Raw genomic sequence first — 13,763 nt, forward strand, 5'->3', positions numbered from 1 at the left:
TTTTTCCCTTTATCTCCTGCACTCCAGCACAATATACATATGCACCCTGTGCAACAGGTGTCATCCAAACCTAAGTTACCATGTTAAGGAAATGTGGTTTGTCAGACTTCTGCCCTGAAATGCCTTCTTCCCTAACACTCATTGAAATCCTAATCATTCTTTAGTTTCTGCATGATTTGCTACACGCTAATGACGCTAGGGAACCAGCTTGAGATTTCATCAAGGGGTCCCTTAATTCACTTCATCACTGAGTTGGCTTCAGGGCAATAGTTTGGCCACAACTAATTTATAGAGGAGGTATAGTCTTCACTGGTACAGGGAGTACACATTGGTGAATCATGACTTGAAATTTATCTTGTCTTCCTGTTAACAGACCGTGCTTTTTGATCGAGGGGTGGTAGTAAACATATCACATCTCCTCAGAGACCTAGTTATAACTGTGCCCATTTAGTCCCTCAAGAAATGTTTAAAAGGAAAGCTCTCACACAACTTCTCATCAGTTTCCTCCCTTCAGAAAACACCCCAAATCCATTCTTACCACCACAAGGCTCCCCCATCCTACATGGTCTCCACCAGAACCCTTGTACTACATAAATGGCTTCCTTAATCCTCATAACCTCCTTCTCCAAAAGATTTTTCTGATGTTTAAAAAAAAGAAGCCATTTCAAATCACTACACAAATCACTACATATAACAAGAGTGTTGGTGGAGTGGGAGATGAACAAGAAGAGAAGCCAACAGAGGGCTAAAAAGGACAGAAAGGGAGTTTTTCTTCATTAACTGTATTAGAATAGAGCTCTTTTTTGATCACTTAATACACATAAGATTTCATTTAAATCATTGATCATATTTTAAACATTCAACACTGATAAATTTATTTCAAAATATAATTTTCATTTACAAAGAAGTGACATTGGCACCTTGTCAAAAGAAGTTGAAAGCTAAGAAATATCATTTGTGCAAGAAAGAGTGCTTTTGCTACTACCTTCATTCTGCTTTTGTTTCTAATTTCAGACCAAGTCTTCTCTGTTTGAAGTATGTTGACTCAGAGTTGATATTTTCAAGTTGTTACATATGCAGTTACTGCTACATCTCTTGGTTTCAAAATCAAATGGTATATGTAAACATGAAATACAAGGGTGTCATTGGAATGGACAACAAGAAGCATTTCTCCAAATTTGCTCAAAATAGACACTGGGACTCACACACATACTTGGTCACCAAAAAGTAGGGAACTCTGACGAACTTCACTTGAGAAGTTTGAGCCCCACATTTGTGGGCCTTTTTTTTTGGCTGAACAAAAGAATAAAGTATGATAGAGAGGCATCATGGTGTAGTGTAAGCAGCACAAAACATGAAGTCAGATGCCTCTGTTCCAATCCTAGTTCAATCCATTAGTTCAGTAACCTTGGACAAGTTATTTTATCATTCTTGTTTCTTCATCTGTAACATAAGGAAAATCATGCTTGAATCATTCTGACTCATGGGCTTGTTATGAGACTCAAATAAAACCATGTACATAAAAAATTCTCTGTAAACCACAAAAAGGCTATAGAAATGAATTATTCCTAAGCTATGGCGAACACAAAGCTATCTTGCTAAAAAGGGCTAAAGTTCTCAAAACTGTTCAAAATTTTAGGAAATGAAAGATTTCTCTTAAAAAACGTCAACAGGAACAAATTGAAACAGGCCAGCTGGAAACAGAAATAAAATACTTAGCACCAATACACAAGTGACCTAGGCATAGGTTTCTTCTGGGCAAAGTTAAGAGAAATCCTGCCAATTGTGGTTGTTGGTGGTGTAGGTTGTGTTTAGTTTTGTTTCACTACTTCACAGGAAACATTCTCTGTCTTCACTATTTGACAGTATTCATATGGGTGGGCCTCTGTTTTCTCATCTGCTATAAAGAGGTTGCATTAAGAGAATTTTTAAGGCACCCATAATGGCATTCCTTATAGCTCTAAAATACTATTCTATTAGTACGCTAATAGAATTTGCTCCTTTAAGACACATAAGGTTCTTTTTGTGAAAATCTATAGATGTTATAATTCTAAGCCAGGAGTACCTAGTCATTTTGGGGGGAACATGGACCCCTTCTGGCAGTCTGATGAAGTCTATGGACCCCTTCTTGGAAAAATTTTTTTAAATTCATAATTAGAATTCTCCATTTCACTTAGAGGTAAGTAGAAATGAAGATGTAATTTTTTCCCTAAATTCATGGACCCCCTGAAATCTATCCATGGACCCCAGATTAAGAATTCCTATTCTAAATGTTTTTTGTTTTTTCAAATGTGGAAACTTATGTCTAAATCTCAGGTTTTCTGGTAAGACTACATTTTAAGGGGGGGGCTTTCTTTAATTGTACACTGAGCTAACCAAATTTTAAAAATAAAAATTCCATGTTAAAATTTTTAAACTTTCTTTTGTCCTTATGTTTAAAGTTTATTCCAGTTTGGTAGAGAGAGCTTCACTTGCTTGCAATCAAATATTTTTCTCATAAGACAGCAATAAATAAAACAGCATATTTTCTTACTATACCATCTAAAATTAAAATGTTATGTTCCTAACTTGGAAGATAAAGACCAGAGAGACAAAATTACTAATGAGGAAGACTTGAATAGACTAAATAGTAAGCTGTCCTCTGGAGTTATATCTCTTACTTTAAAATCACTGTTAAGAATTCACATTGATGTCCTGTATATTTTAGCTGCATTTTCAAAAGGAAAATGCAAATTTAAAAATGGAAATTGACTGTCAGAAGCAATCTTCAGTTTTAGTAATTTATGGTGAGAAATAATTCCATTAAATTTGGTGTTTTAGACATCACATTTCAACAAAACAACCAGTGATTATTTTACTAAAAAAAAAAAACATTAAGAAAAGAGCACAGAGGTCCGGGTGGTGGTAAGGGGAGAGGTAGAATGACAACTGTCCACACATTAACAAGTGCACTGCTAGACGAGGCAGCAGTAAAGTATAATGGGGAACAATATTGGACAAGGAATCAAAAGAGGCAGGCTTTGGTCCTAGCTCTGGCACTTAGGCAAGTCACAAATTCTGTAAGGAAAGATCAAATGGAGATAATGCTACTTGCCTTACTTGTTTTGAGGAACAAATAAGATAATTAATGTGTATAGATAGGATATGTTAAGTTATCACATGGTGGAGCTATTATTCCTGAAAGATTCAATAGTTCAATAAAATACCTTGCATATAATAAAGCAATTATTCTTCATAACTGCTTAAGGATCTAACAACCAATATGAAAGTCTGCACTTAAACTACTGCTACCAGTGAAACCTATGAAATTTCATTACAGGCTTTCATAATATAGTAATGGATTCACTAATTTACATTTCCATTATAGAAATCTCACAAAAGCCTGATAAAGACTTACTTCAGGTAGAGACAAGGCATTAGAAAGCAGATGAAGTATTCTGGCTTAAAATAATTTTCATTATTTTAAATAACTTAGCTAAAGAATGAATTCATTAAGTGCTTAGTATGTGCCAGGAACGAGGTCTCTTAATGGCTGGAAAGGGCCTCAGAGGTCGTCATGGGACAACCCCTTCTACAAACTGAGTCTTGTACTCCGGAGGACGCCATCCAGCTTTCTCGTGAAAACCGCTATCAAATAAGGCAGCGCATTTCATGTCTGTTCTAATGGTTAACAAGTTGCCTTCTTAGAGATTCCTCCTCTTGGTCTTAGGTCTCCTCTCTGGGGCCAGGCAGACTATCTCGTCCTTCCTCTACATGGTGACCCCTCAAGACTTAAAAAAAAAAAATTCTAAATATCCCTCGTTATTCCTTGTTGCTTGGTTTTAATCACCCTCACTATCTTGACTACTCTCTCTTAGGAACTCTCCAGCTAAAACGTGATGTCTAGAATTGAATACAACACTCCAGATGTGGTGTGACCCTAGGAGAATTCAGGGAGGTAATCACCTTCTTTGTGGACTAAAGATGCTTAGTGATTTTAGATATATGTTCAAATTATTAACTTCAAAAGATAAAATGTTATTAAGCCTAAATACATAATAACACATTAATTAAAAAAAAATTAAGATGTTACTCCTCATTAGCTGTTACCTAAACTTGAAAGAACTGGGCAGAAGATACTTTCACTGCAATGCAACTCAGGCTCACAGAAGGATTAGAAGCTTAGGACTGTATGCTTGAGAAGGTAACCAGCTCAGAAAATCAAAAGTGGAAGGCCATCTGAATCATCTTTCTTAGAATCGAACATGCCTGTCTCTTTTGATAGGTGAGTAATGCTGAAGCTTGGTTAACACTAGATAAAAATGTGGAGTTATTTTAAAAGATAATAAATATAGTAGATACAGCAGGTACCTAGTAACACATTTTTGGCACTTCCAGATAGTCAAGAAATAACGACCATGTCAGTGAAACCACAGCAATAGTAAGAGCAGTAATAACAACAACAATAATACTACCTTATGTCTATACAGTACTTTACATCTTACAAAGTGCTTTCATAAATAGTCTTTCATTTGAGCCTCATGAAAATCCTGTAAGACAGGGTAGGACTATCCTTAATTTGTAGATGAGGGATCTGAGGCTCAGAGTTTAAGTAATTTTGCTTAAGCTTGAGAAGCAAATGACAGAACTGGGATGGGAACTCCATCTAGGATTAACGATGCCTCACGACTATTCAACTCTGCAAGAGGATTTAGGGATATTTAATAAAAGCAAATGAAGTTCTTGTGAAAATAGTAACTAATACATTATTAGCATTGTAACGTATAATACAGCATTTGAATATTAGAAGATGGGCCACATTTACTTAATATGGGGGTGAACAAAAGGTATACATCATTTTCTTCCCCAATCTTTCACTGGGTTAACGTTAGAACTTTCCTATTTTTTTTATCTTGTTAGAGCTTGCATTACACTTCCTTGTGTTCACGCTTTTACCCTAGACAGATTGTAAACTCCTTAAGGGTAGGAGCTGTGTTTTTTTACTTTTGAATCTAGCCCAACACTCAGTACAGTGCCCTGCAGACACATGATAGAACTCAATAAAAGGGTGGGGGATTGGTCCTGTGATCTCACTGGTAAAGAGATCTCCCAGGTAAGGAACTACCTCTACCAAGTCAGATTGACTCATTCTTTGTAATTTGTGGTCCCATCAAGTTGTAAAGAACACTAAGGTTAAGTCATCTGGCTCCTTACAGGCATAATGCCAAAGATGGGACTCGGACCCAGATCTTTACTCACTGTGTGTGCCAGGCTACTTCTTAATAAGTGCTCAATTAATATAACCAATGTTGTGGGGATAGCTATTGCCATCTTGTTTTTTATTCAATTTAAAATTTATCTAGATGAAATTAATTCTTAAGAATAGTAATAAATAATGTTTTGCATGACTTCTAGTACTTCTGCAGATGAACATGTGTGTTAATTACCATTATAGAATCATGTGTAGTCACTGAACAGAATATTTGTATTTGAACCCTATTTATGTAGAATTAAAAAATTTGTTTGGACAAAGATTAGAAACTCCTTGAGGGCAATTACTTCCTTATTCATCTCTGTATTTTCCTTAGCCTCTGGCTCAGGTCGTGCACACAGGCTAGAGGAGTTCAGTAAATGAATATTGAAAGATAAAACGTGGACAGAAGAAAATGAAGTCTTTGGGCATGTATCTTAAATTTACTCTTATGTCATATCATTAATATAGAGATATAGGTGTGTGTATACACACACATTCTCTCCATACATTTGGCATAGTATATTACATGTACCAAGTAAACATCTGAAAAGCTCCAATTCATAAACCTCAGAAAAGGAGCGCATCAGTAACTTCAGGCTATTTTAAAAAACTAAACAATTTCTTTCCTGCAATAGCATAAAAGCATGCTTAACTGCTTTGTGGTGAGCTCTGATTTATCAGTACCAAACATGCCATCATTTTTATTTTTAAAAATTTTACAGGGAAATTCACAATACTTTTAAGCCTGTTCTCTTTCCCTTGATATAAGAATACTGGAGACATATATTTGGACCATGTTTTAAAGTGGTAGTACCAACTGAAAAGCAGAGAATCACTGAATCTAGAGCTAGGAAGCATCTAATTAATTAAATTGCTTCATTTGACAGGAAGAAATGAAGGTCCACAGAGGTAATGTTACTTGCCTTAGGTCACACAGGCTGTAAATGGGAGAGGCACAAATAAGAACATGGAGCTACTGTTAGAAAGATTGGCCTGCTGTTCTGTAGTTGGGGACCGCTAGACAAGTCCTTAATGTAACAGAAATTTTCTTTACCCTAGTTTTGTGCAAACTGCAAGACAGCAAATAGAGTATTTATTTGAATGATTTTTATTTTGTCTGTCATTTATTTAATAGCTTACCTGAAGTCTAAACCCCTCATGACTGATGTACTAAAATAGGATTATCTTTTGTGATTTTTATACTTAATTGAATATTATCTGGATGGAGAATTAAATTTAAAGAATCTAGTGTTTTGTGGAAGAAACTACAAAATAGCCATCTACTGAAATCTGGTTTAATGCTAATATCAACTGAGTAAATCATGAAGCAAGGAAAAAAACACTACAGGTTTTATAAACCAACATAAAATATTATAAAAATGTCCCTTTTCTGAAACCCTCTTCCTATGATCCATTATGGTAAAGAGATGACCCTGACTCTCAAAAGCTATGCAAATAGAGTACAAGCTCTGGAAGGTTTTGTTTTAGCCAATCAAAGACAAGCTCAACTAAATTCAGAGACACTCATCATCACCAGGAAGTTGGCTACTAGCTAATTAAAGTTTTATGGTCACAATAACTCATGAGACTCTTTTAATAAAGACTAAGCTGTGGAAGTGTTATAAATTTACAGGAAGTATCCATATTGATTAAATTATATAATCTGAGGCATTCACTAGGCAGTGTGGCACAGCAGAAAGTACATCAGATTTTCTTGAGTCAGAAGATCTGGATCCCAATGCCAGCACTAGCACTTTACCACATATGAGAGCCTGGGCATGTCATTGAACTATTCTGGGCGTCAGTTTCCTCATCTTTAAAACAAGGGGGTAGCATCTGATCATTTAGGTCCCTTCCAGCCATAAAACAAAGCACGACCTTCATATTCTTATCTGTAAAATAGGGACAATAATACTTGCCATACCTTATCTCAGTCTGCATGGATGAAAAATGGTAACAGTAATAACAATGCTTTAAAAAGTTAAATGTGTTCTAAAAATTTAAGACATTATTTTAAAAAATAAATAACGTGAGGAGAATTTCAAATGTGAAGAAAAACTGGATTTAGAAATCAAACCATTAATGTACTTGACATCCCCACTAAAAACATAGGGGAAAAATGCATAATTGTACAGCCTATTTTAAAAAATAATTGCAGGGCTAGCAAAAGCAGCCCAAAAAAAGTACTTCATTTCAATATTAAGAATGTAGCTACATTTTTATCCTTAGCAAAGTCTTTCTGGGTTACCTAGGGGTAAATTCTAACTGCCAAGTCAGATGTTTTCATACCAATTTGTTCTTTCTTAACAATGGTAGAGGCAAGGAAAGAGGATGGAAAGATCACCATCCTTCTTCCTCACACAGTTGAATGCTGTAAACCTCCTAAGTTTCTTGAAAGCACTCTTCATGGAAAAGTAGTTATTACAGAAATAATTTAAAACAAATTTCTTTAAGCAGAATAAATTAATTATGTTATATGTACTTTTAATAACAGGTACTTCAGAGCTCTTAAAATTATGGGAACCATATATATCCTTCACTTCCCTTGACACTTCAGGAAAAAACAGCTATGATGTTGCCCTTTTCAAAGCTATTCGAACAAAACCGAATATCACGAAGGAAAACATTCAAGTCAGCTATTCCAGCAGGTAACAGCCATGACTCCAGTGTATAACTTAAAACTTTTTCAAGGTCATTTTCTAAAAACTAAGTCATCAAACAAGTTTCTCTTCTGTAAGACTGCATGTTAATATACAAATCCATCAGCAGCATTTGTTCTTTCTTGCAAATCAAAGTGCTCCACATAGGCCAGTAGACACATTTTCTTTCTAAAATGCTACTTCTCTGGGCCTTCTTTGATCATTACAGCTGGAAGGACAGAAGTCCATGGCTGTTCTGAACTCAATGAAAGGAGAATTTCTTAAAGAAGCTGGTGCATTATCACTGTGATGATTTTCGATCTTCACAATTTCCTCTGAAAGTTAACATAAGAAAATGTTTTTACTTCAAGAAAAATTGTTTATTTTTTCAAGAGAAAATCTAACGGCAGGGAAAGCATATTTATATTATTATACTTATATTTATCTAAACCAAAACATACATTAAAGACCCAGTTTCTCCATCTGTAAAGAAATATGTATAGATTGAATGTCTCTTTCATCTCTGACAGACTATGAGTCAATGAAAAAATTTATAGTGCTTTTATACCTGTAAATATCTAAATACTATTAAAATAGCAACTTTTGGGTAGGTAGGGGTAGAATTGCTTATGATATACATGGCTTCTTGTGACTTTAGGGAAGGCTGAGCTTGCCCTGGCAGTCATCTTTGGTTCAGGAGAAAGCATACTTGCTGCTACTTGTCTAAGGTCCCCAATGAATGCCCTGCCAGAAATTCTCAGCATAGCTCCATCTCTTTGGCTATCTTCAGATAGGGTGAATATGCCAGGATCCAAGGACCACAGTGCTAAAAGATTTTGTGTTTATAGCCTTAAGAACTTTTCCTGAGTGAATTTTGTATCCTGGCATATTTTTACATTCTAGAAAAAAAAAACCATAAAATAGTTCACATTTTGGGGTAAAAAATCCTATTTAAACAGTTGTATTTCTACAACTAAAGGCAAATCTACTTATAAACTCTATCAGGTTTTTTGGGTACCATAGCTTTGGGGAGTTTGGATTAATACTTACTTGTATACCAGAACACTTGCTTATTAATGGCACTTCTAGCTAAAAACACTTTTCAGGCACTCTTACCTTTGATGCCCTTTGAAAATACTAATGATATTGAACGTGGGTAATTTTAAAATTCACAGGTATTCCATCTAAGAGATATATAAAATATCATGCTTGGGGTAAAGATATAGGAAGAGATTGATACAAGACATACAATACTTTAGGTCATTTGACAGTCTTTTTGGAAATATTAATGATAGTGAAGCACAGAGTGTAGGTGAATAAAACATAGGATATTAAAGCTGGGAGGGGTTCAATTAGTCCAGCTCCTAAAGAGGAAACATATTTAGAGGAGAGAAGTATCTTGCTCAATGACTAAAACTAGTTCAGTACAATTTTTCCTTCAATCCTCCTTCCAATATACTATAACACCTTTCACCCTTTTTATAATACAGAAATTTGAAATCAAACTGAAGCAAACTGTGAAAACAATCTCAAAAACTTCCTAGCCTCAGATTCATCATAGAGACCTGAATATTCAACCCCAGCAACAGCTCCCTCCACCCATAACACTCATTTTTATGCAAATTAAAAGAACTTATCAGAGATGCAAAAAAAGTATGTAGGAGTGGTGCCTAATCCTTGAGAAGCAAGGACCTAACTAGATAGCAGAACCAATAAATTTTTAATTCTTTGCTTTAGGTTACAAGGGTAAGCTGGTCAAAATCTTTTGTAAAATTATTTTAATTTCAACCTAAAACTTAGATAATAGTATTTTAGGTGTGTTTTCTCAATCTCACTTTTTTTGACCAAGGAAAAAAAGGCTTTACTAGAACTTCTTGTTCTAGTAAACAAGGAATAGCCACATCTCATTTTATCATCATTATCAAGAGGCAAAAGCAACAAAAGGGCCAGGTGTGAATTTAAAATAAGCTTTCTGCACTTGAATGCCTCCCTCTCCTTTCAGTCTTCTTAATGAAACGTCATTCCTCTTTTCCTTTGGCCCATACACTATGAGTTTAATATAGAACCAGCTGTAAAGCTCTAACTCACAGGGAATTGCTACACTCAATAATTTAATGAAGCATACATAAAAAGCACACAAATTTAAGAGGATTTTAGAAAAGCCTCACTGATTTATTTGCTGTTTAACTGACTAAATCAAACTTCATGAAAAGAGGAGAAACAGTTCTAGTTCAACGTTCATATTCAGTTTGGAGATACTTCTCCACCTTAACTTACCGTTGCATCTGTGAACACCACAGTGTCTGACTTGGGGTGGGCGTAGGGTTTGTAGGACTTAGCAGCATGGCACTATAAATATTAGAGGCAACTACGAGTATACAGAGAAGTATGGGGCCAATGATCGCTCCTTCCAGGCCTAGGTAGTATGCTCCCCCGGCCACTGCTAAACCAGTTAAGTAAGGGTGGCCTCCTCTGGAATAACAAGACAAACAGACGTCACATGAAAGGATCTGTTGGGCAAATATGGCTTTTAAAAACTTGACATATAAAAGCTAAGGAACTGTTAAAACAGACAAAATGGCCATTTCTAATCAAAGAAATGGTCAAAGCATATGAAAAGAATTTTTTAAAAAGCAAACAGACCATGCTGATAATTATTTTAAAAAAACTGCTCAACTTTCCTAATAATCAGAGCGATGCAAATTAAAACTACTTTGAGGCATCATTTCACTCATCAAATAAGTGGACATGATTAAAAGTAACAAAATGCAATGCTGGCAAGGTTGAGGAGGAACAGGTACACTTAGCTACTGCTGGTCTAACTTCACATTTTAAGAATCTTTCTGGAGAGAAATCAAACAATACATACTTAGTACAAGTTACAAAATTAATCACTTTTTTTTTTGGAAATGGCCAATGCAGAAATGTTTTGCATGTATAATGGAATGTATCATATTTCTTGACTTCTCAAAGAGTAGTGGAGGGAGAGAATTTGGAACTGAAAATAAAAATAAAATTAAAAAAATTACACTCTTTGACACAACAGTTCCATGGTTGGGAATATACCCTGAACACACGTGTAATATAAAAAAAAAAGAGCTACCTGTAAAAAGATTTTCACAGTAATGTTATCTGAAAGAACAAAAACTGGAAGCAACCTAAAAGTCCAAATTGCTAAATAAATTGTAGTGCATTCCACAGTAGATATTATAATGCAGTGGTTCTCAATGGTGTAATTAAGTTTTAGCTAGGTGTGTTGGAATTGTGTAGAACCTATACTTGCAATCTCATACATACTTAAGTCTCCTGACTCTTCTATATTGTGCTGTGATTCCTATGGTCAGTTAATCAGACAGCAAATATATATTAAACGCCTACCATGTGCCAAGCAGTGTGCTAATCACTAGGGATATAAAGAAAGGAAAAAAATTTCTATGGGAATTAATACTGTGCCTTAAGCAAAAAAAATTTTGAAAACTATTGTTATAATGTAATTAAGACTAACAGGTATGAGATATACTGGGAAATCTGTTAAGATCTATACAAAATAGTCTAAAAAAAATGAACCAGAAAGGAATAGAATAAAAACTATCTACAACCCTAAGGGGAAAATTAAATGAAAAAGAATGTTAAGGAGGTCACATGGGCAAGTACTGAACAATCACTATAGTTTATGCACTGAATTTAATTTAAATGTCAATAATTAACTAACCAAGTTCAGCTGATTGTACTGCTGTTCAATACAAATTTACCTTTTAAGAAAACATTTTTAAAAAATCAAAAAAATTCACGTCAATTTGAAAACAAGGTATGTGATCTTATTCTTTCAAAAATAATGAAACAAAAAATGTAAATTCAAATCATGAATCCATTATAAAAACAGCATTGGAAAGGTTTAATCTTTAGCACCACAATCTCTCCACTCCTTCCCCAATTAATGCAGTTAATTGAAATTTGAGAAGAAAGTAAGGAAAGCCCCTATAAAGCTGGGGTAGGAGGTGGGGACTCATGGTGAATTTATAGGACATGGGCAAGAAGTGCACAGGATGAGACAACCAAGGATGGGTTGTGATGTTCACTGTTTCAGGGAATATCCAAGTTGATGAGATAACTGGTTCATATGAGAATTTGATAGCTGACTGTAATCAGGTTAATTTACAGAAGTTGTATGCCCATGAGGTCTGTGATGTTTATTATAATTTTTAAAGTTTGAATGGGAAGGTCAGTATTAGAGAAATTGATTATTTACTCCTAGAACATTATTCCTATGATTTGGATCATTGGTACCAGTGGAATAGTGGTGTCTGAGAAATATAGCTGCATGGGTTAACAGATTATTAGTATAACACAATTCCATTATTTTAATGGAAAAAGATACAATAATGAATCACAATCCAGGCAAGTCTTCAAGGTTGTAAGCTAAAGAGCAGATATATTATTAGAGAGAGTTTATTAATTTACAATTTCTTATGCTGAAGAAATTGCAGGCCCAGTCTTTCCAAAAAAACAAACAAAAAAACCCATGCCTCATTTCTTGGGTGATCAGACTTCTGGTAATTTGTACTGTCCAAAATCAAGTAATGAAGGTAAGTGGGAAAAAGTCTACAAAGTTGTAAATGACCACTACAAAGCTTAAGTGCTCTGAGAAGTTAAGATCTGCCTGAATTTACTCAGATAGTAAATGATGGAGGGTAAATTTGAATCCAGGTCCTCTGGCTTCAAATCAAGGACTCTTTCCTTCCAGTGGGAAACATGGTATCAGCCAGGTGAGCATCATCCCTGGAACATTAATCCAACAAAAGTGTGTAAAATAAGGCCATGAATTATAATAGCCAATCACACAGAGCATACTGACTAAAGAACAGTGGACAACAGAGAGAATGAGGAAATATTAAAAACATCTGAGTCCCACATGATCACATCACTCTCTTATAGGCAACACGGTACAATGGAAATCACAATGGACTTGGGAGTTAGGAGCTCTAGCTTCATGTTTTAGCTTTGGCAGCTAATGCCTAGGTAATCAAGGACAAGATAATGAATCATTCTGCACCCTAGTTTCCTCATCTGTAAAAGGATAATAATATTGGCACCATTTACCCTCACAGGGCTACTGTAATGAAAGTTCTTTTTAAACTGTAAAGCACTGCAGAAAAGTGAGTTACTTTTATATCTGTATCTTTAGCAGAAAAGGCTGAAGAAGTTTAAGCAGATTTAAGAAGATATTACTGTATAATAGAGGCAGCTGATGGCAGAGTGGACAAAGCAGTGAGTCTGAAGTTAGGAAGGCCTGAATTCAAATTTGACCTCAGTCATTTATTAGCTGTATAACCCTAGATAAGTCACTTACTCTGGTTGCTTCAGTTTCCTCAACTTTAAAATGGAGATGTTATTCTACTTTGTAGGATTGTTGTAAGGATCAAATGATATAATATTTATTTAAAATAAGGTCCTTAACACAGTGCCTGGCATAGAGTAGGAACTATATAAATACTTATTTCCTTCTCCTTGTCTCTTTCCTTCCCCTCCTCTTCTACCCTCTTCCTACACCTTCTCCTATATAGTACAAGTTGCCAAAAACCACTGTTCTCAATGATAATCTTTGGGGTATCAAAAAAAGATCATATTTAGTTTATTCTATTTGAGAAAGCTAGGTTGTCTGTAATGTACATTTTGTACAAAGACTTTCATGAACCAGAAGTGAAATAGTGGGTAAACACCTGGACTTCAGAGTCAAGAAATCATATGTTCAAGTCCCATTTTTGTCATATACTGACTGTGTGACCCTGTGCAAGTCACAACTTCTCAGTGTCCCAGGTAATTAAGACCAAAGGCTAGAGATCAGTTGCCCATCTGCTCAAGTAGGGGGAGTTTCCTTATGCTATTGAAGT

General features: G+C 35.2%; 1 protein-coding gene across 2 annotated transcripts in view; it reads right to left on the minus strand.

Moving 5' to 3' along the window:
• Window positions 1–849: 849 nt before the first annotated feature.
• Window positions 850–13,763, minus strand: part of TMEM245 (transmembrane protein 245) — a 100,400-nt gene continuing 87,486 nt past the window's right edge. For both annotated transcript variants that reach the window (XM_069106010.1, XM_069106013.1), the window contains 2 exons: window positions 10,150–10,344; window positions 850–8,207 (listed from right to left, as the gene is read on the minus strand). In XM_069106010.1, the coding sequence (XP_068962111.1) occupies window positions 8,174–8,207; window positions 10,150–10,344 (229 nt within the window). In that variant the 3' untranslated portion in view covers window positions 850–8,173. The remainder of the gene's footprint in view (window positions 8,208–10,149; window positions 10,345–13,763) is intronic.

The sequence above is a fragment of the Petaurus breviceps genome, unplaced genomic scaffold (assembly GCF_028583685.1).
Source record: "Petaurus breviceps papuanus isolate PSGF00001 unplaced genomic scaffold, PetGlider_PUasm1.0 138, whole genome shotgun sequence".
Classification (NCBI taxonomy): Eukaryota; Metazoa; Chordata; class Mammalia; order Diprotodontia; family Petauridae; genus Petaurus; species Petaurus breviceps.